The sequence below is a fragment of the Miscanthus floridulus genome, chromosome 8, assembly GCF_019320115.1.
Source record: "Miscanthus floridulus cultivar M001 chromosome 8, ASM1932011v1, whole genome shotgun sequence".
Classification (NCBI taxonomy): Eukaryota; Viridiplantae; Streptophyta; class Magnoliopsida; order Poales; family Poaceae; genus Miscanthus; species Miscanthus floridulus.
Genome location: NC_089587.1, coordinates 181,910,414 through 181,938,345, shown reverse-complemented (window position 1 = coordinate 181,938,345; position 27,932 = coordinate 181,910,414). Strand labels below are relative to the sequence as shown.

General features: G+C 43.7%; 5 protein-coding genes across 7 annotated transcripts; 3 read left to right on the top strand and 2 right to left on the bottom strand.

Annotated features, from left to right (window-relative positions):
* The first annotated feature begins 11 nt into the window (after nucleotides 1–11).
* On the top strand, nucleotides 12–3,997 carry LOC136477662 (wall-associated receptor kinase 3-like). The gene is made up of 4 exons (XM_066475898.1): nucleotides 12–1,052; nucleotides 1,463–1,993; nucleotides 2,172–2,324; nucleotides 2,439–3,997. Exons 1-4 carry the CDS (start codon nucleotides 77–79, stop codon nucleotides 3,686–3,688), a joined length of 2,910 nt encoding a protein of 969 aa, XP_066331995.1. The 5' UTR covers nucleotides 12–76; the 3' UTR covers nucleotides 3,689–3,997.
* Nucleotides 3,998–5,790: 1,793 nt separating this feature from the next.
* LOC136474204 (protein PIN-LIKES 2-like) lies at nucleotides 5,791–8,071 on the top strand. Its single transcript, XM_066471805.1, has 2 exons — nucleotides 5,791–5,932; nucleotides 6,202–8,071. The coding sequence occupies exon 2, from the start codon at nucleotides 6,368–6,370 to the stop codon at nucleotides 7,718–7,720; it is 1,353 nt and encodes a 450-aa protein (XP_066327902.1). The 5' UTR covers nucleotides 5,791–5,932; nucleotides 6,202–6,367; the 3' UTR covers nucleotides 7,721–8,071.
* Nucleotides 8,072–11,001: 2,930 nt separating this feature from the next.
* LOC136477661 (uncharacterized) lies at nucleotides 11,002–16,296 on the bottom strand. Its single transcript, XM_066475897.1, has 6 exons — nucleotides 16,175–16,296; nucleotides 15,664–15,693; nucleotides 13,966–14,159; nucleotides 13,363–13,413; nucleotides 11,522–11,586; nucleotides 11,002–11,422 (listed from the first exon to the last, which is right to left on the bottom strand). The coding sequence occupies exons 1-6, from the start codon at nucleotides 16,219–16,221 to the stop codon at nucleotides 11,345–11,347; spliced, it is 465 nt and encodes a 154-aa protein (XP_066331994.1). The 5' UTR covers nucleotides 16,222–16,296; the 3' UTR covers nucleotides 11,002–11,344.
* Nucleotides 16,297–19,052: 2,756 nt separating this feature from the next.
* On the bottom strand, nucleotides 19,053–19,487 carry LOC136474203 (uncharacterized). Its single transcript, XM_066471804.1, has 2 exons — nucleotides 19,394–19,487; nucleotides 19,053–19,195 (listed from the first exon to the last, which is right to left on the bottom strand). Exons 1-2 carry the CDS (start codon nucleotides 19,485–19,487, stop codon nucleotides 19,053–19,055), a joined length of 237 nt encoding a protein of 78 aa, XP_066327901.1.
* Nucleotides 19,488–21,349: 1,862 nt separating this feature from the next.
* On the top strand, nucleotides 21,350–26,631 carry LOC136474202 (outer envelope pore protein 37, chloroplastic-like). 3 transcript variants are annotated; one of them, XM_066471801.1, is made up of 6 exons: nucleotides 21,350–21,901; nucleotides 22,353–22,442; nucleotides 22,944–23,114; nucleotides 23,197–23,291; nucleotides 25,191–25,311; nucleotides 26,102–26,631. In XM_066471801.1, the coding sequence occupies exons 1-6, from the start codon at nucleotides 21,422–21,424 to the stop codon at nucleotides 26,231–26,233; spliced, it is 1,089 nt and encodes a 362-aa protein (XP_066327898.1). In that variant the 5' UTR covers nucleotides 21,350–21,421; the 3' UTR covers nucleotides 26,234–26,631. The 3 variants fall into 3 exon arrangements, with proteins under 3 accessions (XP_066327898.1, XP_066327900.1, XP_066327899.1); XM_066471803.1 differs by lacking the exon at nucleotides 25,191–25,311; XM_066471802.1 differs by lacking the exons at nucleotides 25,191–25,311; nucleotides 26,102–26,631 and adding an exon at nucleotides 24,851–24,955.
* Nucleotides 26,632–27,932: the final 1,301 nt, after the last annotated feature.

Below are 27,932 nucleotides of genomic sequence, written 5' to 3'. Positions count from 1 at the left end.
CGTGCATTTGGTCTGCTACATGCACACTAGCTAGCATCGAACTCTAAACAGCAAGAAACACAGCGACGACGCAAGGATGAGCTCGGTCGTCACGGCAATACTCATCGGCACGCAGCTCCTGCTAACGTGCTTATTGGGAAGCAGCGTGCCGCGAGCGTCCGGGCGGGATTCTGGATTCGCCGGCGCCGGCGGCGCCCCCGGAGGCGGAGGGAGAGGGATCTTGTCTGTCCCTTCAGCTGACTCCCTGGCTCACTGCCCCACCCGCTGCGGCGACGCCGAGTTCCTCTACCCGTTCGGGACCGAGCCCGGCTGCTTCCGGCAGGGTTTCGAGCTCACCTGCGACACCACCACCCAGCCTCCCAGGCTCTTCTGGGCCAACAGCAGCACCCAGATGCTTGGCACGGACGGGACAGATCACTACTTCGCCTACGCCTCGATCGGCTTCAATATCACCGTCACGCCAGGTACGAGTACTTACAACTCCACGGGGTCCTGGGAGTCGCCCGCCAAGGGCTTCGTCATAGACTCTGACACCCGCATGTACCTTGTTGGTTGCGACGTCGACGTCGTCCTATTCGATACTGGGACGAACCTGACCATTGGTTCTTGCTCGAGTTCCTGCCCGGGCAACAGGGCGACCATGGCCATGGGTATGGTCCGTATGGAGCCCGAAAATAATTGCAATGGGTTCGGTTGCTGCAGCATCGCCTTGCCAGAGTACCTCCGAGGCTTTCGGTTCACGCTGTCAAGTAGGGATGGCGTCCGAGCACAACCAGATGCTGCTTCCTCCACTGCAAAGGTTTTCTTAACTGATGGTAATTATGTATTCAACACAAGCGACCTTTACTCGAGCTGGATAAACCAAAGTGTGCATACAAGCTTGGAGATTTTCGCAACGGACCAACCAAGTTGTGAAATCGCATCTGCGAATAAGGAAACCTTTGCATGTAGCCCTGGCAGCTTATGCCAGACGGGAGAGTGGGGCGGCTACTTCTGTTACTGCAATCCTCGTGTAAGTGGCAATCCCTACATTTTGGATGGCTGCATCGAAGGTTCGTGACACTGCCCAACTCCTAATTAATTAGTTCAATGAAACAACTAGAGCTTCATATTATTATAGTTGCACATGAGAATTTGGAAAATATTAAGTCCTAATTGGTAGAGTTCCGGGCAACTTTGGCTCTAGCTCCTCTATGAACCGTAATGAGGAGTTATTTTTCTCTGTGCTCCCGAAATGAATTAGGAGCCAGTGAAGCCATTATTTTGAGCTTCACTAGCTCTGGCTCCTCCACGCAGTAGCAAGGAGCCAGAACCGTTTGAAGTTGTGCCAAACAGAGCCTTAATGTTTGAAACATGTCTCTTCTTGCTTATGCTCAATAACCATCGAGCTATGGTGTATAACTTCTTTCTTCTTTTATTTACACATATGCTCAATAGTTCTCCCCTCTCATTTTTGGAGCAGGTTACGACCCCATTCCTAAAGGAAATTGCAAGAGGTCATGTGGAAACATGTCCATCCCTTTCCCTTTTGGGTTAGAAGAACATTGTTGTGCACAACCGAAATTTCAACTTAGTTGCGTGTCGAATAAGACAGTTGTTCTTGACCGAGGAGATGGCACAAGATTTATGGTGACCAAATTGTCAGTGAATGATGGATACCTGGGTGTTACCAGCATGCTTAATGATTCAAGCAGCAGCGATGACCAGGTGGTGGTAGTTCATACCTCCAATGGCGACTTTGATTACAGGATATCAAGCGAATACGTGAGGAGTTTTATTGAATTCACCCAAGAATTTGATATCAAGATGAGGTGGGCTGTTTCCAACCTAACCTGCGCAACAGCCTTGCAAAGGAATGGAACTTATGCGTGTGTCAGCCCCCACAGTGAATGCGTTAATGTCACCCATGGGACGCTATACCTAGGGTACCGTTGCGAGTGCTCGCAAGGCTTTGATGGGAATCCATATGTCAAAAGCCCAGATGGTTGTACAGGTCTCTCTCTCACTCTTTGTGTGTTTGTGTGTATGTGTGCGTGTGTGAAAAAGGAATATTTTGGAACACTTGAGCTTCTTGAGAATTTCATGACATACTGAAAAACTAAATGAACCTTACAAGCTTCAATATTTTAAAGAACTTGATGATGGCTCACTTGATTCCAGTTTATTTGCAGACATTAATGAGTGTTTAGAGCCAAATGATTGCAATGGAGTATGTCATAATACTCTTGGAGGGTATTATTGCACAACTTGTCCTCATGGTAAAGTGTTTGAACCAACAAAAAGGAACTGTGTCACATCAGCTAAGCAACACAGTCTTATTTTAGGTGAGTCATACCCCACATATCCACATCTCATTTATAAAAATGCAATAATCTTGTTGGTAAAAAGTAGAATGATCTTGTTGTGGAATTCATGACATTAATGGATGTGCAACACAGGTGTTACAATTGGAATTGGATGTGGTCTTGGCTCCATAATTTTTGTGTTCTGCGCCATTTTAATAGCTAGAAAATGGAAGCAAGGCACGCATAAGAGAATCCGAAGAGCATACTTCAAGAAAAATCAAGGTCTGCTGTTGGAGCAACTAGTATTTGATGAGAGCACCCCAAACAAAACAAAGATATTCTCCTTAGAGGAACTAGAGAAAGCCACCAACTATTTTGATGCTACTCGTGTCCTTGGCCGTGGAGGACATGGAACTGTCTATAAAGGTATTCTATCCGATCAAAATGTGGTAGCCATTAAAAGGTCTAAAATTGTGGAGCAAACCGAGATAGATCAGTTTATCAATGAGGTTGCAATATTGTCTCAAATCATCCACCGGAATGTGGTGAAACTTTTTGGTTGTTGCTTGGAAACTGAGGTGCCCTTGCTCGTGTATGAGTTCATACCTAGTGGCACATTATACAACCTTCTTCACACTAATGTCGATGGTAAATGTTTGCTGTCATGGGATGATCGCACTAGGATTGCGGTAGAATCATCAGGGGCGCTTGCTTATCTACACTCAGCTGCTGCAATTCCAATTTTTCATAGAGACGTGAAGTCATCCAATATACTCTTGGATGCCACCTTCACCACGAAGGTTTCTGATTTTGGTGCTTCAAGATCTGTTTCAATCGACGAGACTCATGTGGTGACAATTGTTCAAGGCACATTTGGCTACCTAGATCCAGAATATTACAATACTGGTCGGCTAACTGAGAAGAGTGACGTATATAGTTTTGGTGTGATTATTGTGGAGCTTCTGACAAGAAAGAAACCAGTTTTTATTAGTGATTCCGGTGTGAAAGAAAGCTTGGCTCATTACTTCATTGAAGCACTTCAAGGAGGAGTCCTTATGGAAATAATAGATCAACAGGTTGTGGAAGAGGCAGACCAAGGAGAAATTGATGATATCGCCTTACTCGCACAAGCATGCTTGAGGACCAAAGGAGTAGAGAGACCAACTATGAAAGAAGTGGAGATGAAATTGCAGCTCCTAAGGACAGGGAGGCTTAGAAGAAAAAGACACCATTCACCAGGAAATAATGGTGAGGCTGAGCATTTGCTGTGCCCATCACATGCTAGAAACTCCCATGCACAGCTCGATCTTGGGAATGCTACCCGTTTGCCTTGTGATCAAGAGACCTCTCGCGGCTACAGTCTAGAGAAAGAATTTGCATCCTCAATCAGTTTGCCACGCTAACTATGAGATACATATATGTATGGTCAAAATAACACAATCCAAACAAGTACTTGCTATGCACCCAAGTTGTTGCATATTTTCAGCCATGAGGCACTGTAATGTATCCTCCCATTAGTCCTTGTTTGGATGTATGAGTATTCACCTCAATCTACATATGTTGGAGTGGAATAAAATTTAGTTTAATTCCACTCCAATCCACTTCAACACATGTGGATTGAGATGAATACATGCGCAAAGCCTTAGATGAGAGTATGCAGTATACCATTTGGTTGTATCATAGTATACTTTTGGCCCAAGTTTGGAATTGGCGATGAACATATTTGCATGGCGGAGCATCTCAGTTGTGTTTGTGTGTGCCTGATTATCTGTGTGATGGACATGGCTAGGTGTGCACAGTATCTTTTCATAAGACATCATGAGCATTCAGCCTCCGGTTCCGGTTGTGTGATGCATGGGAGCATGAGAGCTATCTTTTTGTTAGAGGATCATGAGAATATATGGCCTTGTCCGTTTCTCTTATAATCCGTACTTTTCAGCTTGTTTTTTCAGCCGGAGCAATGTTTTTCTCTCACAACAAAACAGCCGGAACAATGTTTCGGCTTGTTTTTTCAGCGAAGCGAACATGGCCTATATCATCTTAGCTGCTACTCTGCTCTGCTTTTTTTTTAGAGAGAAGGGTTGGATTTTATTAATAAAGTAAAAAGAACTTTTACATCCATCCCCCTGACGGGGCACCGCACAAGAAAAGAGAAATAACAGCTAGATTCTCTTGATGAGCACCCCGTGTTCTTCGCCGTCGTCGACCTTTGTTGCCGCACGCCTGTCCTTCTCCACCTCTACTTGCAAGCCCGGGTCTGTGGAAAATATACAAGAGCTGCCCGCTGCCGCCAAAATGTTGATCAGACTATAGGGCCTCAGGTTTGCTAGGCCGGCAACCTAAAGCAACGCTCGGCCCGAACCTAGTCGATCATGCCAGACGTAGCCCAATGGATCCATACCCTTGTGGCGATGTTTCCGCGTAGTACCCGAGTGGGCTGGTTGGTTCGTTTCGTTCCCCCCGTTTCCGATCCGTCGCTCTCGTGCTGGTCACTCGTGACACGCCGGCAATCTCAACTCTGAAGCACCACTAGGAGCAGCAGTACCAGAGGAGCAGAAGGCGGAGGAGGCAGAAATCGTGGTTTCTCATAGTGTTTATTTTGTGATGAGAGAGAGAGAGAAAAAGCTCATTGAACGGTGCTGCTACAGTTGCTGGTGTAGGAAGAGCCATAGCTAAAAAAATTTGTGTCAAACATGCCCTAAAGAGTTCTGTGAGTTCGTGCAACCAGCCAACAAGATCCTCCTCCATACCAGAAGCCAAAACATTTTGACTTTGCAGATAACAAGCTTGATTGGGCAGCCATGGCAGCTAAGTTAGCAAAGAAAGCGACAATGTCAAAAATAGTATTAATGTGAGTGATCTAGGTGGAAGGTTTCTTGTCCCCTCCAAATTCCTTAACCCGCTGACGTCTTGTTTGTTTCATGCATCCTTAAACTAAGAGAATTAGGAGGATTGAGAGGATTAAATTCCCTATAAGTCAAAATCCTTCTCAATCATCTCCAGTCTCCCTTAATCTCCATGGTTTAGGGATCAAACGAACAAGGTGTGATGGATAGATTATCCCCCAAGTTATTGCATTAATAAAAAGACACTATGGGTCAAAAAAAAAATCCGGACCTTGGGTCCCTTTTTATGAGCTAGAATTCAAGCCCTGAATTTTAAGCAGCAGTAAAATTCTTCTTGCATTTGAACTGGTAATCCAATTCAATTCGGCCTCCCCAATTCTGAGATCCAAGATCCAACCGTAGCCTCAATCATTTTGGCGTAACATGGCATCACCGATCTGATCCTGATCAAGACCACATGCGGATGCTGTTGTCTCCATCAGAGCCCCGAATTGATTCTAAAAAAAAATTAAATAAAATCAGAGCCCCGAATTCACGTGCCTTCGAGAGGGGAAAAAAAAGTCGCAGATCACATCACACCTCTGCCCGGGTCCCTTCCTGCTGGGCCCCATGCCCATGCCCTTGTCTCGATCTCGACAAGTACCACACGGAATTGCCAAAATCTGGAATCCTTTCACGCCGCCACTCTTCTCCCCTCTTCTCTCTTCGTCGTTGCCGCTCCTGCCTGCCTGCCTCGGCGCATCGCGTCGCGGAGAGGGATAGCACAGCACAGCGCCTCCCCCCATCCCTCCTTCATTCCCAGTAAGTATTGCCGTGAATCTTGCAAGGTTTGGTTCCGTTGCGGTGATCTGTTTGCTGTTTCTGATTTTCTTGCTGATCGGTTGCCTGAATCTTCGCCAAGACCTGAAATTCGAGAGCTGTAGGAAGTTTAGAACACGAGTCAAGTATCAAGCACTACTTTGCAAGATCCGCACCGGGTGGAAGCTAGAATTTTTTTGCTATTAATCCCGTATAATACCATTTCGTAGTTTTTCCTCCGTTGCTGAATCTTCTCCATTAATTCTGTGCAGAAATATCATCCTTTTGCATCTGATTGAGCACTGTCTCTGTGCAAGAGAATATAATTTAGTTGTACAACCAAAAAGTGGCAGTATTTTTCAGAGTTTAGAAGAGGGCTGTTTTGAGCACTGAAGGCAGAGAAAGGCAAGAAGCTTTAGGGTCCCTATAGCAGCAGCAATGCTCTGGGCAATGGACCCGCAGGTGACCGTCCATGGCGACTGGGTGTCAGCCGTGGTGCCGCTGATGAAGCTGCTGTGCCTGACGGTCATCGGCCTGCTCCTCGCCAACCCGCGGGTCCAGGTCGTGCCCAGGGCCACCTTCAAGCTGCTGAGCAAGCTCGTCTTCGCGCTCTTCCTCCCCTGCCTCATCTTCGTCCACCTCGGCAAGTCGGTCACCATAGACAACGTCCTGCACTGGTGGTTCATCCCTGTCAACGTGCTCATCAGCACTGCCATTGGGTGCGTTCTTGGGTACATCGTGGCCCTGATCTGCCGCCCACCGCCGCACCTGTTCCGGTTCACAGTGATCATGACCGGGTTTGGCAACACGGGGAACCTCCCGATTGCGATCATCGGGTCGGTCTGCCACACCAATGATCATCCCTTCGGTCCTGGATGTGACACCATGGGTATCGCTTATGTCTCGTTCGCGCAGTGGGTTGCGGTTATTCTTGTGTACACTTTGGTCTACCACATGATGGAGCCACCGATGCAGTTCTATGAGATTGTTGGGGAGGGGAATGAGATACAGGAAGAACCCGAGCAGATCAGCAACTACAGTAGGTCTCTTCTTCATGAGGCGGAGTGGCCAGGGATGGTTGACAAAGAAACTGAGCATTCAAAGACACCATTCATTGCAAGAGTTTTCATGAGCATTTCAGGTTCCTCACAGAATACGTTTCCTGATATTGATTTCACTGAAGAAGGAACTTCTGGTGCTGGACCTAGCAGTCCTAAGTCGCTCAGATGTTTGGCAGAGCCAAGAGTGGTCAGGAGGATCAGGGTTGTAGCTGAGAAGACTCCAATTCAGCATGTCCTTCAGCCCCCGACAATCGCCTCTTTACTTGCCATTATCATTGGCATGGTTCCTGTCTTGAAAGATTTTGTGTTTGGGGCTGATGCACCGCTCTCATTCTTCACCGACAGTTTGGAAATCCTAGCTGCTGCAGTGGTTCCATCAGTGATGTTAATTCTAGGAGGCATGCTTGCGGAAGGCCCAAAAGATAATGCCTTGGGCATGAGGACTATCATCGGTATAATTGTGGCCAGGCTTTTGGTTCTCCCATGCATTGGCATTGGTGTTGTGACCCTAGCAGACAAGTTGCATCTACTCGAGCAAAACCATATGTACCGCTTTGTGCTTTCCCTCCAGTACTCCACGCCAAGTGCTATCCTGCTTGGAGCAATCGCCGGTCTCAGAGGCTATGGTGTTAAGGAAGCATCCGCCCTTCTATTCTGGCAGCATATTTGTGCAGTGTTCTCTCTTTCCCTCTACCTGATTGTATACTTCAAGTTGTTTTCTTTCATTTGAAGACAATGGCTGACCAACCAGTTCTGGCATATATACATAGCAATCATCTCGGGACGGCGGTGGCTCAGAAATAGGATACTAGAAGAATGGTTTTTTGGCCTCGTCCCCTATCAGTGAAAAGTGTTTATTATTTGGTAGTTATTTAAGTTTCAGTTGCGTGTATTGTTTCTTGTTTGTGAACAAGAGATACATTTATTGTCTGTTCATTTTGGTCAATATATTGATGTGCATTTCATGATGCTATTGTTGTATGCAATCATTACCTGGATAAATTTAGTAGAACAAGATAGACAGATAGTAGTGAATAACATTGTTGCTTGATGGTTAATATATGAAGATGATTAGTGTTCAGTCTTCTCGTGGAAGACCCAAACCATCAGGCGACCTTGCCATCTGACATCAAGGATGTGATCCATTTGTGTCAATTGACTTTGAGCATTCCTCGTTCGTTGTCCTGGTCCATTGTCCAGAAAAGCAGTCATGTTCTCTGGTCAGACACTCTTTCCTTCTTCTTTTTTCTCGAACGACGTTGGAGAGCTGTGTGTCGTTTCATTAAGAAGAAGAAAAAGGGAGCTACAAGGGAGAGGTCAAAGACCAATCCTGTACCCCCAACCAGAATGTTACAAAGGGAGGGTCGGGAGACCAATCCCAAAATCCCACACAGCACCAAAACTAAAAGAAAAACGATTAAACCAGCAAACACACACAACCCAACTCAGCTCAACACAAGAGAAGAGGATAGCAATCTGCTGAGGCCTCGGGCTCCAGCAGAGCACCAGAGAATTCAGGTAATGAGCTTGAACTGTGCATTCAGGTAATGAGCTTGAAATTTCCATCCATCCATAAGATCAAGTGTCATACAATAATTTCTGGTGAACCATCCTCCTAAACTGTAGATGGATTTCCCAAATTGCTTATGTCACTGCTAAATGCATTCTCTGCTAGAACCCGGCAACCAGCACCTCAAGTTAGTAAGATTTCTAATAGAGGATGGAATTGCCCCGATGAAATTATTCTAGGAGCGACTAAAGATTCGACCTCTTCGTCGCGCAACCCGCCCGGTCCGTGTGGATTCGACCTCTTCGTCGCGCAACCTGCCTGCCGCGCCCCTATCCCATGCGCTGCCTCTCCCATCTCTCTCCATCTCGTGTCCGCTGACAGTAGAGCGTCTTCTCGGCCTCTTTCTCAACCCCAACGCCGTCAGGATGCCTCGCCGCCGCCGCCCCTGCCGATGGCCGCTAGACGCACGTGCCAGGGTGCCTTGGATCGTCCCAGGCCAAGCCTAGGGCACACACGAGCATGGCCAGATGCTGGTGGCAGGGTTTACAATACCGGTAAGAAAAAAAAATCAGTCCCCGACGATAAATACAAAATTTTGGAAATTTCAGAAATATCGAGTCAAATTTAAATAAATTCAAATTTAGTTTTACAAAAATTTGGCATCATTTCACTAGAAAAACTTCTTAATCCACCATCCATCACAAATTTATATAACATCGACGAAATAATACAATATATCACAGAAATAGAGCCACGGTATTACAGCGGGCTGATGGTGGGCGAGCTTCATATGCTAGTGCCGTCGAATGTGTGAGAAAATTAAATAAGTTTGAAGAAATTTAGGGTTTTAATAAGAGTAGAAGATGGGGAGGGTTATTTTAGTGTGGTTTGGTATAATTTTGAAGTGAAAGATGAATTTAACTAAAAAAAATTTGACCGATATAAAAAAAATTCGGTCCTCAGCAAAAAAGGCGATATTTCGCCGAAATTGTAAACACTGGCAGATGGTGGTCGCGCGCCGCCGGCTCCTAGCCCGACAGCTGGAATCGACCGGCCTCGACCTCCCCACCCCTATGTTGCAAATGCATATTTTATGTGTTTTTTCAGAGGTCTTGCGATTGTTTCATATGGATGTTGCAAAAGTAGAATGACATGTTGCATATGTTGCAGGTGTTTCAGAGGCATATTGCAAGCCTTTTTTCAAAATATTTCATCTGTTCCAGACGTATGTTGCAAGCGTTCTGATCTGAATGTTGCATATGTTTTACACATATGCTGTAACAGGATGTTCCAAATGTTTCAGTTGTTGCAGTAAGTGTTTTCATGTTGCAAATTACAAGTGTTTAATCTAAATTTTGCATATGTTTCACACATACGTTGCATGTGTATGTTTCAAATGTTTCACCTTCTTCATATGTATGTTGCATTGTTTTTATGTCACAAGTGTTTCATGTTTCAGAGATACGTTTAGAGAGTCATGGTGGCACGGTTCGGCCGCCAGGGGATGGGGCGCGTGACTTGCCGGGGGCTGCAGACGGGGCGAGCTGGAGGCCGGCACGCGCCGCGCTGGGGAAGGCGAGCCGTGCGCTCTGTGGAAAGGCTGCGGCGAGTCGCTCTTGTCGGACGGGCTCCTGTGGATCGCATCATACGGGTGAGAAGCTGTGTCCGGACGCGCTGCTGGGGCCGAACGTCCAGGCGCTGGTGGCTCCCTTCGAGGAAAGGTTGAGTTCCGTAAGCGAAGTCAGGTTGCCAATGGAGGTGGAGATGGAGCCTGACAGGCCGTGTCGGCAGGGTCTAGCGCCGTGACACGCCCTGGATGCTTGCTGGAGCATACGACGCCGCTCCATTGGCAGAAAGGGGTGGCTGCGTTCCACGACCTCAGAGCTCCGTTTGGATCACCGGTGATGGCGTTCTTGAAGTCGACGAGGGAGAGCACGTCGCTGCTGTTGCCACGGAACGTTGAAGAACCATGGGTGCCGCTGATTCCACCGCACGGTAGTAACGGAAATATCGCAAGCATGCCGACGCACCAAGCATGAACATGTCAGCACATTAATTACGCTTGCTGACTATATATAGTACCAAAACATATCACAAAACCAATAGTAAAAAGAGGAAATGAAAATGTAGAATTGCATATGGCTCTGCCGGAATCTTAGTTGAACAACTTTTCCAACTCAATCCTCAAGCAGTTGGCAGTAGATTATTACTACTGCTGCTGCTACGCAGTTTTAGGCTTTGATTTATCATGACACAACTTTTCCAACTCAATCCTCAAGCAGTTAGCAGTAGACTATTACTACTACTGCTGCTACGCAGTTTTAGGCTTTGATTTACCATGACAGTTGTTCTTGCTTCTAATGTCTTGTACCCATCGGAACATCTGATACATAACTTCCCACTACCGCTTAACCATCCGCCAATTAAGCTCTGAACATCAGGTGATTTAGCGCACAGAAAAGTACCATTAAAGTTAAAATGAGGTTTTCAATAAGCATTACCTTCCAAATATTCTAGCACTCCAAGTCGAGAAAAATGGCACATGACACCAAGTCTTCTTCGAATTACCATACAACCAAGCTGTTTCAAACTTTCAATGGCGTGAGTACCCAGCGCCACATTTAACTGATACTACAACAAGCTGCTTTGCAGCTATAAGGCCAGGGGTAACAATGGTACCATTGTACAAATGCTGATTCCAGAAGAAACCCAAGCAGTTGCAGGTCAGACGAAAGCCTTTTGGCACATCATCCGTGTGATGAGATACAACATACATACACCTGGCCAATAGCCTGCCTTCCATAAATTAGTCATAACCCATAATGATGCAGATGCTGACTTCAATTAGTTCCAGGTGTCAACGGGCGATGCAACTTCTGTATGAGCGTCCAGTGCACAGCGCAACTCTTCAAGGAAGATCATCTATAATCCCAATAAGACCCAGACAGCAATTAGGATACAGCAATTAGCAAAACGACGTGTAGGAGGAAATCACGACAAGAATTTTACTCCAAGTCATACCTGATGAGGAAGCTTCAGGTGACCCCATGATGAGCTGCTAGATCCAGAATACATTACTGGTTTCTCTGGGCAAACATCAAGATAGCAAAGTTAACAGCATAGCTATCTGGGCAAACATCAAGATAACAGCATACCAAGATAGCAACACTGGCACCACGGACACAGATATCTATCTGAGGTGTCAGGTTGATATGATAAATTCACCAGAATATAGTATTTATAACATGCTATTGAAATTCCCATTTGATCAAGAGACACCTTTCCAGGTAGCATGCCCTAAGAAAACCGATTCCCAACTTTGTTTGACTACTGTAATTTAATGTTGCAGAGCATGATATTATATATAACACTACAGCATCTCTAGAACTCTAGTTGTCGGTGCAGAAAGTGACCAACTAGTAAATATTTGTAGTTTTACTGTACGTTGTGATCGGAGGTGGCCTAGCACTTAATGACACAGGATTTATACTGGTTCAGGCAACGTGCCCTACGTCCAGTCGGGGTTGGTCGGCGACTTTATTCCTGAGCCCAGGTGCTCGAAGTCTGTAGTGGGGGTACAAACGAGAAGGAGGAAGAAGGGGGTGTACAAGAGGTTCGGCTGGGAGTGTTGATGTCGATCTAGTGAGTCTGAGCTTCAAGAAGTCGATCTCCCCTCGTTGGAGGGGGTGCATCCCCTTTTATAGATGAAGGGGATGGCTTTTTACAGGTGAGAGGGAGAGAGTACAGATATTTCTGAGCCTTGCTGCCTACGGTGATGAAAACTGGATAATGGTGGAAGCCCCCCGATACTGTCGATGTCGCTGTAGGATGTCAGATGTGTACGGAAGGTCGAGCTATCTTCTTCAGGAAGGATGACGCCGGTACCTGCAAAATACTTCTGGATGCCTAGTGGCATGTGAGGAGCCGTGCTATGTTCACCCAGTATGGCAAATCCTGGAGCCCATACCGTAATCGATGTCCAGAGACACGCGGAGGGGGCTTACCATATGGGAGTTTCTAGCGGCCCCTACAATACTTTGTGTCAGGGTGGCTGCAGAGCACTGCTTCGTGCAGGGTATGGTCCCTGATACAATGGTGTTGACTTGTGAGCCATGCCTTGCCTTTCTCCGCACGCCTTCTGGTTCTTTCCGAGCGGGCGTCCCCGGTCGGATGGTCCCCAGTCGGTTTTGGCGCGCCAGTCAGAGAATAGCGATGAGCAGGGTTTTCTATGAATCCCGATCAGAGACACGGGGTCGGAGTCGGAGGCGGTCCTCGGATCAGGCTTTCCGAGTGGAGGCCGTGCGGAGGCGGCCGAGGCCTGACGCTAGCGCTCCGATCGGAGAGGCCGTTCGGAGCTGGCCTGAGCCTAAGCTAGTGCTCCGGTCGGAGAGATGGGCCGAAGGCGGTCTGGGCCTGAAGCGAGTGCTCCGGTCTGTTGAGTTCAGACTCTTGGGCCGGTCCAGAAGAAGAAAAGGCCGTTCTTCTGGGCCGAGCCTTAGCGTGGAAGCCGGTCCCCGAGGGACCCCGGGTTTATGAACCCGACACTAGTTCTCTACTCAATATGAACATATTAGTTCTATGAGTTGCAGCAGAGTATATGCACATAACCCTCTACCCAGTATGAGTGTATGACATTCTCAATTCTTAAAAGCCGCTGCAATAGATGGAGCAAAGCACAATAATATATTGTCAACTTTCAAGTTGTCATGCATGTAATAACATACAAGAAAGTAACTAGTAAGGTCCAATTTTTCTCCTCACTGCCAGAGTGGTTCTCACTTCTCTATTATTAAAGACTGGAATATTTGTTTTATCAGTAACCATGGAGAAATGTAGAGTTTAGAGTACTATGAAGGACTCACCTGATGGGTCAATTGTTTGGTCATTGTACATGTTCATTGCAGCAGTCCAACCTACAGAGTCAGAATAAAGGCTTACTATAAGTGAACAATAACTAAGTTAATGAAAGGAATAGTAATGGACGAAAGGAGCACCCAACTTGATATGCTAAAATGTAGAACACACAAACAGAAAACCAAGAATGAAATCAAAGGTTACAGGTGTTCCAGAAGTTGTCTTGCATATTGCAAATTTGAGTATGTGGACACTGGGAAGGCAACCCCCTAAGGTTATCACAGAAGTGACTCCCCAACCCTATTACAATGTAAGAGTACTACACAGTAGTAGCATGCAGCACCTCTGAGTGTTCAAAAAGTTAGAACTTCTGGCACATACATTTTAAAATAAGAGTGTGCAGTTTTGCAGAGAAGGGCGGGCCTGGTGCAAGCGGTAGAGTCTTACCGCCTGTGACTGGAAGGTCCCGGGTTCGAGTCGCGGTCTCCTCGCATTGCACAGGCGAGGGTAAGGCTTGCCACTGACACCCTTCCCCAGACCCCGTACAGAGTGGGAGCTCTCTGCACTGGGTACGCCCTTTTTTTAGTGTGCAGTTTTGCAGAGATACATACGGTCACTGAGAAGCTGTGAAGCCTCACTGGCAGAACATCCCTCCAAAGGCACTAATCCTGTTTGATTGTAGTCATTCTGAACATTGCTGAAGAATGTTTCATGATGAACAATTGGAGGAAGGTTCTTTAATGAAGGAACATGACTCTTCTCTCCATCATTGTTGTAGGAGTAATTAGCCCTATCGGCCCTATCTGTTTGGTGGAATAACGATTAAAAGTGTCATAAGAGAGATGAACAGGACTGCCTAACAACTTAATATATAGCAGTGGCATATTAAGAGATGTGATAACCATTAAAAAAAATACAGTAAACAGAAAATTCTAAGTGCAAACATAAGGTTTCTGAAAAGCCACCAGTGATGATCATTCAAGTACAACACAAATAACAACTTTTTCTCTTAAAATGGTTAATTATAGATACTGTGGTTGCGGGTGTCTTCAGTTTTACATTTTTTTTACAGTTGCAAGTAAATGTATTGAGTAACTTTTTTGGTGTGTGTGGGTTCACACAAGAATGTTAGTTTGTTATTAAAGGATCCTTCTGTTCTTACGAATTTGGAAGCTGAAACTATGTAATCGTCTGTCCATTCGAAGCAGAGCAACCACAATTATTGAACTGTGAAGATTTCTAAACATATTCACAGACTAACTTAGGGGGTGTTTGGTTGTCCCTCCTAAATTTTAGTCGCTGTCCCATCGGATGTTTGGACACATGCATGGAGTATTAAATATAGACTAATTATGAAACTAATTACATAGTTTACGACTAATTTGCGACACGAATCTTTTAAGCCTAATTAGTCCATGATTTGATAATGTTTGCTACAGTAAACATATGTTAATGACGGATTAATTACGCTTAAAAATTCGCCTCGTGGAGTACTGACGGATTATATAATTTATTTTTTATTAGTATCTGAACACCCCATGCAACATCCTCCCGATACACCTCCTAAATTTTAGTAGCTGGATCTAAACACCCCCTTGGAAAGACAGTATTTGACATCAGAACACCCAGATACCGGATCAGATCATATTGACTAAATTGGTGAACAGTAGGACCCCTTATGCGTCAACCCAACCAACAACAACAACAACATAGCCTTTCAGTCCCAAGCAAGTTGGGGTAGACTAAAGTTGAAACCCACCAATAGCCCCAAATCACGCTTCAGGCACTTCAATAGCTGCTTTCCAAGTACTTCTATTCAAACATAGATCTCTAGGTATATCCCAAGCTTTCAAATATCTTTTTATTGTCTCCCCCATGTTAATTTCGATCTTCCTCTACCTCTCTTCATATTATTAGCTTGGCTTAGGACTCCACGATACACTAGTGCCTCTGGAGGTCTCCTTTGGACATAACCAAACCACCTCAACCGATATTGGATAAGCTTTTCTTCAATTGGTGCTACCTCTAGGCGATCACGTATATCATCGTTCTGAACTCGGTCCATTCTTGTGTGACTTTGATGCCTCCCCTTCTAATTTCCACCACTTCATTCTAGCAACCGCAACCCTTGTTTGTTCCCACGAGCTTGCACAAAGAAAAAAAAATATACGTGAATCAGACCATATCAACTACTAAATTGGTGGGACATTATGCGTTATATGAACTCGGCAAACAAGCTGAAGGAAAACATATCAAGTGCCTGATAAGCCTATCCAAATGTATCTAATTTTATTGCAAGAGATGTAGCTCCAGACTTGCGCTGACTGTTTGCACGATTCCTGAACAATATTGAGAATATAAAGACAACCATAAGCAGATACATGTATCAAGATACAAAGCTGACGAAAATGTCAATCTATACAACAAGACAAGGGAGGCATTAATTGATGGTTTGACATTTAAACAACTCTAAATAATGAGAAGCAATACAGAAATCGCAGTATTAGATCAGAAATCCTAAGAAAAGAACTAAGCGGCTTATCAACTGATGAGAAGCAAACGCACAAGAATGCTACAGAGAATCGATTTATTTTTCACACTGAACTCCAGTTTCTAACTGTGACTGCGAGAGATCACTAAACCATGGATCCAACTGACATGGGTGATAAAACAAAAATCGAAGCTAGTAGGCATAACCGCATAATACATGTACACAATTGTGATTAGATCAGATCCGAATACAAATAGTTAAATAGCTCAAGTTAGGGTTCGGGTGCTCAATTTTGCACAGCAGGAAGGGAAGAGAAGGAGCGAGCATGCCTGGTGTGGTGGGTTCCCGTCGCCGGCAACGGGCCCGAAGAAGACATGGGCAGCTGGGCGTAGGGCGGCGGTCGCCCTAGCCGTCGCGCACGCCAAGCGATAAGCGAACGGGAGGAGAGAAACAACGAACAAGTGTGAACGCTGGAGAGTTCTTCGGATGCAGTCTCAGTGACTTTAGTGTGACTTTCTTTCATCTCCAGCGTCTAATTACGATCCAACGGTTCCCACCAATTTGAAGATGAACTTGCAAGAATCAGCAGTTTCGTAGTTGGAAATGGTCCTCTAACTTTTACTCAGGTAAAGTTGAGTCCTTACGCCATGTTTAAGATGGATTAGTACTAGAACTAATTGTTCCGGTTTATAGTTAGCTGACTAAAAATTTGTCTAATGCTCTTTGAATCCCACGATTAATGTATGTATATATAGTGCTCCATCCGTCACAAATTATAAGACGTTTGACTTCTTTGACCTTAAGTTAGATTACTCGTCTTATTAAAAAAAATTGTGTAAATATAGTCAAATTTAAATCATTCTTGAAGAACTTTTATTAAGAAAGCAAACCACGACAAAAAAAGTGATATTTTGCACAAATTTTTGAATAAGGCGAGTGGTCAAATTTGATGTCAAAAAAGTCAAACGTCTTATAATTTGAGATGGAGGAAGTATTATTTACACGTAAAGACATTTATGCCCTTAACTACTTGCAATCAGAGACTAGGAAGGAGTGTTTTTTACTTTTTCAAAAAGTTTAATTGCCACAATTAGTCTAAATTAGCTAGTTTTTGTCAACTAGTGGACTAACAACTAGTTAGAGGCTTAACTAAGTACTAGTCCATCCATTAGCTCATCCATTTGGATCTATAGACTAAAAATTAGTCAACTGGTTAATCACATGGATCCAAAATTCCAAACGGGACCTTAGTAGATCAATATCTCACTCAAAGTTAAAGAAGACTCATCCTCGTTTGCCCCCCTACGTATACTACTCCCTTGGTCAGCGAGGTGAGTCAAATGTCCGTGCTATAGTAGTGCAAAGGAAATTAGGTTCTGTTTACTTTCAGGGTGTAAAGTTTTGGGGTGTCACATCAGGTGTTATATGGGGTGTCACATGGGGTGTTCGGATACTAATAAAAAACAAATTACATAATCCGTTAGTAAACCGCGAGACGAATTTATTAAGCCTAATTAATCCATCATTAGCCCAACTGCCACCTAGACACATCCGCCGCAAGTGAGGGACTCTGCTACAACTCCGAAGTGAACAATGAACAATATGTTGTCGCTTCTTTGTAATTTATCTCATTGTGATGCGAATTTGGAGATAATTTGGCTAATGCAAGTTCGGTCTTGCTTTTTTTTGTAGTCTTATAAGTGGAAGGCAAATGCATATTCTTCAAGTGGAGCTTTGATTATAGGAAAGTGCTTGCCAACTTTGCTCGCAAAGGAAAATTGCACATTAGAAGTCAAGGCCCCGCATGATTGGTGATCTAGTAGAGATGGATGTGAAGCCTAAACTTGGTGATGATGGCAAGATGGACATCATAAGTTTTGGTTTTATTATTGGTGGTGAATTGGTGATACGAATTGTTCATAGGTGTTCTTGAGTTTTTTTTAGAAGTGGTAATTCTTGTTAAGTGATGTAACGCGAAATGACACGATTTGTAAGTGATGCAATGTGTCCTATAACTATAACTAAAGTGACTTTTGTTGAAGTTTGAATGGATGAAATTAATGGTCAGATCTAGCCTTGACCCGACGGTTGATATCACTGTCAGGTGTGGGGGTCGACAGTGATAAGTGAGCTCCATCATTGTCGATTGCCCCCGCCGTCGGCTTTAATTCTAACAGTGATGCCGATTTTAGACTCGACAGTGATTTGTGGACATATACTAGTGAAGTTCTCGACATGCCCCAAGTGTTCACATTTCATTGATTTATTTCAAGATTTAAATGTATTATTCTTTGAGCCATGAATAACAAACGGGTAGAGTGCATACACGTATTTGTGGATGTGTGTGCATACATGTATGTATCTATATTTGTGTTATGATTCAGTGGTATATGAGATACTTTATATGGAACAATGCGTAGATACTCAGCTTACAAATAAAAGCAACTCGATCCCATCGAATTGACTCTGTACCCAACAAAGCCAGGGAATTCGATGACCCCTCTAGGGTTGCAAGGCGGGTTATCCGTGGACATGTAAATAGTCTATTTTTTCGGGCTACCTGCAGACCTGCAAAACTTAGCCTATTTACAGGCTGTGGACACTCCGTCATGCATCCCCATGTCCCTCCTTTGACAGAAATTGAGAAAATAATAACAACTTAGCAATAAACAAGTAGTCAAATCTATTTGTCTCTGTACCAAACAAAAACAAGGAATTCGATGAATCCCTCTTTTTATTGACAGAAATTGAGAAAATAATAGCAACTCAATAATAAACAAGTGATCCAAATCCAATTGACTCGTACCAAGCAAAACCAAGGAATTCGATGAATCTCTCCTATTGACAGAATTGAGTCGCCCCTTTCGACGTTCTGATCTCTTGTTCTCAAAATAGCACTTAGACGAATGAGCAAAGCCGAATTGAGTTTTTTTGGAATTTGCAATGGATCCTCTAAAACACACACATGCATGTTGTATAGATACTTATAGGTCTTCATAATCTTTAGTCGCCATACAATGATAGAAGTACTTTTGTTTAGAAAAAAAAGAGGCCAGCATTCTATCGTGTTCATGCCGAACAACAAATTCACTTGATACTCGGAACAGAATTCGAAAGCGCATGGATATTGGCTACTCCTACCATGTAACAAAGCTACGATAAGCTACATCGTCATCATGATGCAGGTGCAGATCGGCAGCACGCGGTTCATTCAGACGACTTGACGATGAAGTTGTGGCGCCTGATGGGGTTCATGGCGACGGGCGGGCCGGCGGTGCGAGGCCACGCCTGGAACTTCTTGTCCGTCTCCTGCCACCACTCGTTCGTCGCTACGGTCCGTGGAGTCGTGCCTGCAGACAAAGCAGCAGTGAGAGGTATAACCTAGTTTATCAGTCGTGGTACAGTGTTTTCCTCTCACGATAAATCAACTTCAGCCGGCTTAATTTATCAGTCGTGGTACAGTGTTTTTCTCTTACGATAAATCAACTTTAGCCGACTTATTAAGCCGCAGAAACCAACAGCCGAGCATCCGGTGGCTGGCACCTCACCTCCGAGGACCTTCCTGTCGGCGACATAGACGCCGCAGACGTACGCGAAGGCGAAAGACGCCGCCACCGACCCGATGATGTACTTGGTGGTCATTAGTGCTAGTAAGGTGCTGACGACCTGCCAGATTAAACGTGCCGCGTTTTCAATTTTCATGACACGAAGTATCAGAAATAATGACAGTATTGAGAAAAAAAATAGAAGTAGTACTGTACATGCTAAGTTGTATATGGTACACAAGAAAAAAAGGTTGAATCAAAATGACCTGTAATTAAGCAGTTGAGCATTCACCGTGGTCCGTGGGCAACCAAATGCGGAGTGCAGACTGCAGAGATGAGCAAGTAGAAGTAGGTCTGCAACCTTGCTTTGCTTCCAGCTTCTGACGGGCAGGCCTCTTTATATTACTACACTGGAGTACTTGCTAGCAAGACAAGTTGCCGTTATCATATTTTGGGTCTGAATTTTTTAGATAATGATATTTTGGTTCTGACTGAAACGATTTGCTGGATCCTCAGTATAATAGCACAGTACCTGGTAAGAGTATGCAATTGATGACAATCTGTCGACGAAACCGGGGGGCGCCCGCTGTATCGAGGATAAACAAAGTATTTAACAGCGTCCATCGATCGTTAACAAATTGCTTAGTTGTCATCATCCCCGAACGACCACTCTTATGTTACGATGCACAACTGTTGTTCGTATGTTACACGCACCTCTCCCGGTGAAATCATGCGCTTTAGCTCTGCCAGTTCCTGCTCGGCTATGATCCACCCTTTGACTCTCTCCACAATCGCTACTACGCATCGGACGAGTGCACGTGCACTGTGCACGGTATCGCCCGGACCCTGAAGGCGTGACCCAGACGGCCAGACCCAGGCACCCAGCATATGCAGAAATGCGGCAGCGGCACGGCCGGCCGGGCCCGGGCGCACGGCCTATCGGTGTCTCCGGCCTGGAACGGTACAGCTCGCGACTTCGACGAGTGCCGCTCGCGGCCGTCCTGCCGTGGGCTGTGGTTTGTCCGCCTGTGGGTAGACGCAGGGAAGAGGGGACGTACGGGGTCGCGCAAGATCACCTCATCAGTGGACCGTTCGATGCCACAGCGCCGCAAATGCGATTATGCGCTCGTTTACCCGCGCATCAGTTACCACTGCCTGAATCGTGCTAGTGAAACTTTTTCAACTTTGAATAGATCTGTAAAAAATACGTGCAACATTTATATCTTCAAATAACTTTATTATAAAAGTATATTCAACGATCTAATTAATAATACTGATTATGTACCTAAATATTAACATTTTGTTAAATATATTTGGGCAAAGTTAAAAGTTGATGACTTTTTGGAAATCGATAATAACTCTTTTTTAAGAACAGATGGATTACGTGATTACGCGATTGGGAAAAGTAGAGAGGGCTTTGAATGATATAGGTTGCTTTGGCTGCATGTTGGTCGAAATAAGCGAGGTGTGTGATTGTTAGAAGTGAGTGAGTGCATTCAAATTTCGGACTTGCTTGGTTCACTTCCAAATTTTTTTATGTTAAAGGTTTAGCAAGTCCTGATTTGGCTAGTATTTTATTTGCTCCTAAAACTTACCAAACTCAAATATTTGATTTGCCAAATTTATGGTAATTTTTGTCTAGTTTTTGGCTTGCCAAATCTTTGGTATATCAAATTTTGGCCAAACATGCCCTTTGCCTCAAAATAAGTATACATCTAGTTATAGACTACCAAACAGTATCTTGTTCACTCTCTCTGTCTCCAAGGTGCAGTTACTGAGAAAACTTTAGTAGGTACTGTATATTAATAATTTCACTTGTATTGTATCACTGATCTCTCCAACAGGTCCTGTCAGCAAGCAAGCAGTGCCCTAGCCCGGAATAAACAATAGATCCGGGTCCTCAATCGAAAAACTACCGGACCCAGGATTCCTAGGCCTCCCGAATCCCACGCCGGAAAATTTCCCACTTCCCTCCGTCCTGCATTCGATTCTTCAACTCCGCCGCTTCGCCTTGCTTCCTCCGCCGCCCCCATGGCGTCCGCCGCCGCCCAGAACCCCAATCCCCTTAATCTCAACATCAAGCTCCCCCCATGGCTCAGCGGGCTGCGCTGCCCCTTCACCTTCCTCTGCCCGCCACCGCCTCCGCCGCCTCCTCCTCCCCCGCTGCCACCTCCGGAGCCTGTGGTCCCACGGTCGCGGAGGCTGCCGAGCCTGCGCGTGACCACGGAGTACGATAGCGAGGAGGGCGTGTTCGTGAACAAGGTGTCGTGCAAGCTCGCGGGGGACCTCGCCAAGCTGCGGCTCTCCTTCCAGAGCGACCCACAGGGCCAGTGGCAAGGGGGCGGGGAGGAAGGGGACCCACTTCAGCAGCTCTTCACCGCGCCGTTGGTGGGGCTCATCACCAAGCGCTTCTCCGTGCTCTACGACGTCGAGGCACGCAACGCGCTGCTCCGCGGAGACTGCTCGCTTCCCGGAGGCGCCATCCAGCTCCGTGCCTCGCACGATGTCAAGGTATTGCGCCGTAAATTTGAGTCAAGGAATGGCTTTACAAGTGGTCAGCAAATAATATTTGCATATTAGTTGCACTTAAACTTCCCAAAATAAGACCCATTCGACATTTGGGTAGCTCTACAGGAAAGGATTCAATACCCATTTTTGTTCTCCAACAACAGGACCCAAAAGAGCTGCAAAATGGGTTTTTAGGAGAGAGGATGCTCATATATAGGTCATGTCTCTCCTGGCACCCAAAATGAGTTTGCTGTATAGGTGCTTTGTTGGCGACCCATTTTGAGTTTGGGTGCCACAATAGGTCTCCTGTTGGAGATAGTCTTAGGGAGTATATTTTTTTCTTTCATTCACTAGGTCATTTATATTCAAATTTGCTAAGTTGAAGTGCCAATGTAATATTGGGTTGCTCTCAAAAGAATATATTGGGTTTAATGTGCCTTCCTTGGTTTCTCAGGCCCAACAAGGAGAAGTTTCGGTGATCACTAGTTTGGGTGATCCGTTATATAAACTGGAGTTATCATCTTTGGTGCCTTACAGTGGTTTGGTGAGTATCTAGGTTCCTTTACTGGTGACATTTTTTTTAATCCTTTATCAAATAATTTAGGTATTCTAACAAGGTTCAGATGTCCTATTAGGCTGCTATCATCGTTATGCGTTCAGATAAATCTTGATTTGTCGTTGTCATGGAATTAAACTAGGGAGTTAATCCATGCTCTGGTATCACTTTTACCCTTGGGAAATACTAGAAACGCTACTCCTTACAGACTAAAGAGGTTTGTAATATTAAAACACTGACCATTCAAATACTATTTTGACTGTGTTATACTGTTATCTGAAATATTCTTGTACATTTTGACTTCTATGTTTTCTATTTTTAGTTGCATCATGCAATGTACCATATATCTTAAAGTTGCATTTTAGAGATTTTGTGAATACTATACACATTTATGTTTACTATTCATCAGTTTCTCTTTTGGCTAATAGTATATGGCATCTAAACCCTGTTAAATGTAAGAGTTTTCTCCTTTTTTATTTTATTTGGCAGCCAAGGGCAACGTTCCACTTTCCTATTGGTCAAGTTTCAGTAGAAGAGAGGAGAAATGAAGATGATGAGAAGGTGCTTTCTGTATATGGGATTGGAAAATCTGATTTCTTGGACGGTGTTCTTACTTCTCAGTACAATGAAAATGATCTTAATCTAAGATATTGTTATAAGGTGAGCTATTTAATCCTTTTCTTTGTTCTGTTTTTTGGACTTCCTGTTAAGTTTGATTCTGTTCATATGTTTCCTGTGGCAGGACAAGGAATTAACTTTAGTTCCAAGTGTCTCATTGCCTTCCAATGCAGTATCCATAGGCTTCAAAAGGCGTTTTGGTCCTTCTGATAAGTTGAGGTGAGGCTGCGATCATTGTTCTGTGATCATTATCTTGTGCCCATTTATGAATGCATCCACTAAACATTTTTTTCGTCACAAGGTCTCTGCACTGTTAATGCTTCAGGTCTTTAACAAGTTACTTCCAGTAACTATTATGTGAATTGCACTTGTGTTCCATCTGTTTTGCTACAAATTAGCAAATCTTTCTTGATGATGTGTTCATTAGAGAAAAACCAAGCTACCTTCAGCAATGAAAAGAATATTCAAAGAACTCCATTTTAGTCCCCCTGATGTATCGTTGGAGTCCACTTAACCTGCTAAAGTGCGATTTAGTTAACAACCTTCTTTTTCTTAATCCAGATCACTATTCATCTTTTGCTTTTATTTGATACTGATTTCGTCTGCATGGAGAGAGGGTTGAGCTGTTTTGCCGGTCAAGAATGCTAGCTTGGCCGGCTTTGACATGGAGACTGGTGCTTGACATACATATTGCCGCCTGAAACTCTTCGTTTCTCCTTGGCCTTTTCTCCTTCCTCTCATCTCTCTGTTTGACTGTTTCTCTCCTACAGAGTACAGACATAGGAACTAGTTTCACGAAGCTTGTCTTGTTACCTTCATCAATTGACGTGCCCAGCCCTGAATTTTCTTGCTTCAAACAACGCATCGATCACACAAACTCATGTATCAAATTCAAATCAGATACAAGTTTACTACCTTCTTCCTGTATTGGAATAGTTGCAGTATCTCCATCTTGCTATGGCTTCATGGAATTGCAAGGAAGAGGGGGACTTGTACGCGAAGGTTCTCTATCTCCACGGTGCTTGTAACTGTGACTCCCCTATAGAGATTGTACAGATCAAGTGCCAAACTGATCTCACTCATACAAACCCAGACTCTCTAACTAGCCGCCACTATAGTGCTATTGGGGGCTTTTGTTCTTTACTGGTTCCACAATGGTTGCTACCCAGCAGTAGGAGTGCATTTATTGTAGTCTATTGCCTGCTTTTGGAGCACACAGACTGCCGTAAGAGCAAAAGGTGAATAATGAACCGTTTTAAGAAAGAGGGGGTTAAGTAAGCCAAATCATAGTTTAGCGGGGAGTAAAATGGACTTTTTCCAATATTCAATTACTTTATCTGCACAAGAAGTTTGCTTCACAAAACCTGAAGGGTTTAAACTATTGATAAAAGCACTCTTGCATTTTGCAACTTCTGATCATACTTAAATTCTTAATGTTCGCTCAAGATTTTGCCATATATTGTAAGTTCATCTTCAGATTCTAAAAAGTCAGCAACATGCCCTGCCTGTATGTTGGTGGTATTCCAGCTTCCAGGATCTTAACACTGCACTGCAGTGTTCTGCCTGCTAACTATTTTGTTACAAAGCATAATTAAATAACTACAAACGAAAATTGGCTTATCTTTAGCAGTCCAGTGTCTTTCCCCCTATTTTGTTGGTTATTTTCTTATGATTTGTTATCGAACACTACTATCTATGCAGTTGCTACTTGCTAGAACTTACGGTCATCATATTCCCAGGATTAAAGTTGAAAGAAATTACTTGCAATTGTTTTGAAGGATTACTGCATGGGCAACGTATCAGGTGCAAACCAACCAACCTGTGCAAACTTGGAAACTACCGATCAGGACCACTAGATGCTGATCCAATGGATGGAGTGAGAGGTGGGATTTTTTTGCGCTTAAACCCCCCACCCGCTAGCCTTTTTTTTTTTTGCGCTTAAGCCCCCTCACCCCATCTATTGGATCAACATCTAGTGGTCCTGATTGGTAGTTTTCAAGTTTGCACAGGTTGGTTGGTTTGCACCTGATATGTTGCCTACTGCATGTTGCATGCATCATCCTCTTTCTGCAGTAGATTCGTTTTTCCGGTGGTAACATTGACTTCCTCTCCTTTCAGCTATCATTACAGCTTCGACACTGATGACTGGAATGCTGTTTATAAGCATACAGTGGGTAAAAATTTCAAAGTGAAAGCTGGTTATGATTCTGAGGTGCGAGTCGGATGGGCTTCTCTTTGGGTATGGTACAGCAGCATCTCTTACTTTGGTTATAAGATACGAGCAGATGAGTTTGAAAATAAGCAAAACTTGCATTTCACACTTCTTCCTTATTGTTGGTGATTGCAACCTCGCAATGTATTCAAGGTGACACTATGTTGGGAAAAATGAATAAAACCAAAATACAATGTCCATAAGGAGATGCAGTAATTGTGGTTTGGTTTTGCTATATTAAGATTGTGTTTGTTGGGGGGAATTCCGTAGGCTATCAGGTTTCAGTTATGCATGTCCTTTATTATATTTATAGAGAACCTTATACTAGTAGAGTAGGTACCAAGTTATTTTCTTGTTTGAACCCTGAAACAAGGATACTTGCTAAGGTATTGGATTGCTGTTCAGTTGTCCAAAGCCCTGAGGCCTTACGTATGATATTGCTGTTTCTCAATTTATTGTGGAATGCACTTAAAATAATGAGTACATTGAACATAAGATATTGGCCATATTTTGCACCGAGTATTTAAATCTTAGGGACTATAATTGTTCTTGTTGGCACCTTTGGTAAAATGGTTGTTTGAGGAATGAGGATACCATAGCAACGATTGTCATGGATCAACCTTTATATCCTACGTCACATTGACAATTAGCATTATTGACATTGAAAAACCTTTATATCCTACGTCACATTGACAATTAGCATTATTGACATTGAAACTATCATGGCCTTATGATGGTTTGAAACTTTGAATTGCATATGACATGAGTAGAGTAATATACTAATATATTAATTTTATGAAATGCTTTTTTATGTTAGGTTGGAGAAGAAGGGGGCAAAGCGAAGACTGCGCCAATGAAAACAAAACTTCAGGTTATGCTTCAAGTACCCCAGGATAATCTCAGAAATCCCGTTTTCCTCTTCAATGTGAAGAAACGATGGGATCTGTAACCTGGTGTAAGTTATCCATTTATGTGGAGACTCCAAAGGCTTCGGCGAACCTTTTGTTGCAATCTGCGCAGGTCAACAACGACAACACAATCCATGAGCTCTTTCTATTTATCATGTACTTTCAACTAGTGTACATAGTTAGTATTCAGCGCCAGAAGCAATTCAAAATTTATGTAAATACTACTGAAGATCAGGGACCCAAGTTCGCTGCCTGTGTACTATATTTTCTTTTTGTGGGAACAATAGAGGCTTGCCCTCAGGGCGATTGTACTTATTCTTTGATGGCTTAATGGGTAGAGCTTAGAGGCCGGGGCTCCTTTCAGATTTTAGACTAGGCATTTAGGATTTATGTAAGAGACTGGGTGATTATTGATTTATTCATATACCCAAATTTCCAATTGTCAAGAGCCCATTGGAGTGTAAGAATTTCAAAAGAATTAATTGATTACTGAAGAAATTAGGGAGGAAAATGAGGAGCATGTAGTTTTATTTCTTAATAAAATGATATGCAGATCTCCTTCCAAAAAAAAGAGGAGCATGCTCTCATGTCAGTTCTCCTTTGAAAAAAAAATGAGCATGCTCTCTCTCATGTCCTCGTCAGCCACCTAGGGCCTGTTTAGAAGAACGAAAAACACAAGAACAAGAACAGGAGAAAAAAGAGGAATAGGAAAGGCATGGGCATAGGATCGAAAAACATAGGAATTTCATAAGAACAAGTATTTGGAACGCAGGGTATAGGAATTTTAGAGTTAGCTGCAAACTCAAAGCTTTAAATTAAAATTAACAGTAAACGTTTTTCCTTTTCACTAACAAATAAAGCATGGAAGAGGGCCCCCGCCCCCACAAGTAGCATCTTATCCGTTCTTCACTCAGTTGCTACTGAACTCTATTTTTCTCTTCCTCAATGGAATAGCAGCATCCGTCATCATGAGCTTGATTAGCCCATGAGCGCGCACGCAAGCGATGCAGGAAACATTCCCTTGGCTCCGCTTGGATGTTTTCTTTCTCCAAAAGTAGAGGATTGCTCACCGTTTCAAAGGAAAGGTCACCCTCAATTCCTTCGTTCCAAACGCGACTACAGTGAATAAAACCCTAGGAACTTGATTCCTCTATTTTTCCTATGTTTTTCCCGTGAACCAACGCCCGTCATCTCTTTCCCCTGTCTGTGGGGACGGTGGGCACGGGGAGGGAAGGGAGCAGTGTTGTATCTTATATGTCCGATGTGTTCTTTTGGCATTTAGAAACTGTATTGTAACACCCCTAGTGTTACGAGCTTGTTTAGCACCGCGATTTAGGTCTAAAATTTTTTTTACAAATGAGTTCTCGGAATTTTTATATAAAATATACTTGGTGCGATAAGCGAATCCTGTGTGACTTAGTTTTGTGGACTCAAATAAATGCCTAAGTTAAATTACCCAGTGCGTAAAGATATTTAGGAATGTCGAACTATGATTCTAGCGAACGGTTTGTTCTGTTATATTAAGCATGAAAAGCAACTCTTATAAATAAAATAAAATCCATTAATAAATAGAACGATGTATGTATATATATATATATATATATATATATATATATATATATATATATATATATATATATATATATATATATATATCACGGGTTTATTTTGATAAGCTCGAACTGACGAGAGAGAGAGCGCAGTAGCTTCGTTTATTTTCCCTGGCATGCAGCGTACTCG

Excerpts from the sequence above, each read along its gene's own strand:
- LOC136477662 (XM_066475898.1), top strand. The coding sequence starts at position 77 with ATGAGCTCGGTCGTCACGGCAATACTCATCGGCACGCAGCTCCTGCTA. Across the intron at positions 1,994-2,171 it reads AAGCCCAGATGGTTGTACAG|ACATTAATGAGTGTTTAGAG; the intron begins GTCTCTCTCTCA and ends GTTTATTTGCAG. Across the intron at positions 2,325-2,438 it reads GCAACACAGTCTTATTTTAG|GTGTTACAATTGGAATTGGA; the intron begins GTGAGTCATACC and ends TGTGCAACACAG.
- LOC136474204 (XM_066471805.1), top strand. The coding sequence starts at position 6,368 with ATGCTCTGGGCAATGGACCCGCAGGTGACCGTCCATGGCGACTGGGTG.
- LOC136477661 (XM_066475897.1), bottom strand. The coding sequence starts at position 16,221 with ATGTCTTCTTCGGGCCCGTTGCCGGCGACGGGAACCCACCACACCAG. Across the intron at positions 13,414-13,965 it reads TTCACAGCTTCTCAGTGACC|GTTGGACTGCTGCAATGAAC; the intron begins GTATGTATCTCT and ends CTGACTCTGTAG. Across the intron at positions 11,587-13,362 it reads CCAAACAATTGACCCATCAG|AGAAACCAGTAATGTATTCT; the intron begins GTGAGTCCTTCA and ends ATGTTTGCCCAG.
- LOC136474203 (XM_066471804.1), bottom strand. The coding sequence starts at position 19,487 with ATGACCACCAAGTACATCATCGGGTCGGTGGCGGCGTCTTTCGCCTTC. Across the intron at positions 19,196-19,393 it reads CGACAGGAAGGTCCTCGGAG|GCACGACTCCACGGACCGTA; the intron begins GTGAGGTGCCAG and ends CTTTGTCTGCAG.
- LOC136474202 (XM_066471801.1), top strand. The coding sequence starts at position 21,422 with ATGGCGTCCGCCGCCGCCCAGAACCCCAATCCCCTTAATCTCAACATC. Across the intron at positions 23,115-23,196 it reads ATCTAAGATATTGTTATAAG|GACAAGGAATTAACTTTAGT; the intron begins GTGAGCTATTTA and ends TTCCTGTGGCAG. Across the intron at positions 23,292-25,190 it reads GGTCCTTCTGATAAGTTGAG|CTATCATTACAGCTTCGACA; the intron begins GTGAGGCTGCGA and ends CTCTCCTTTCAG.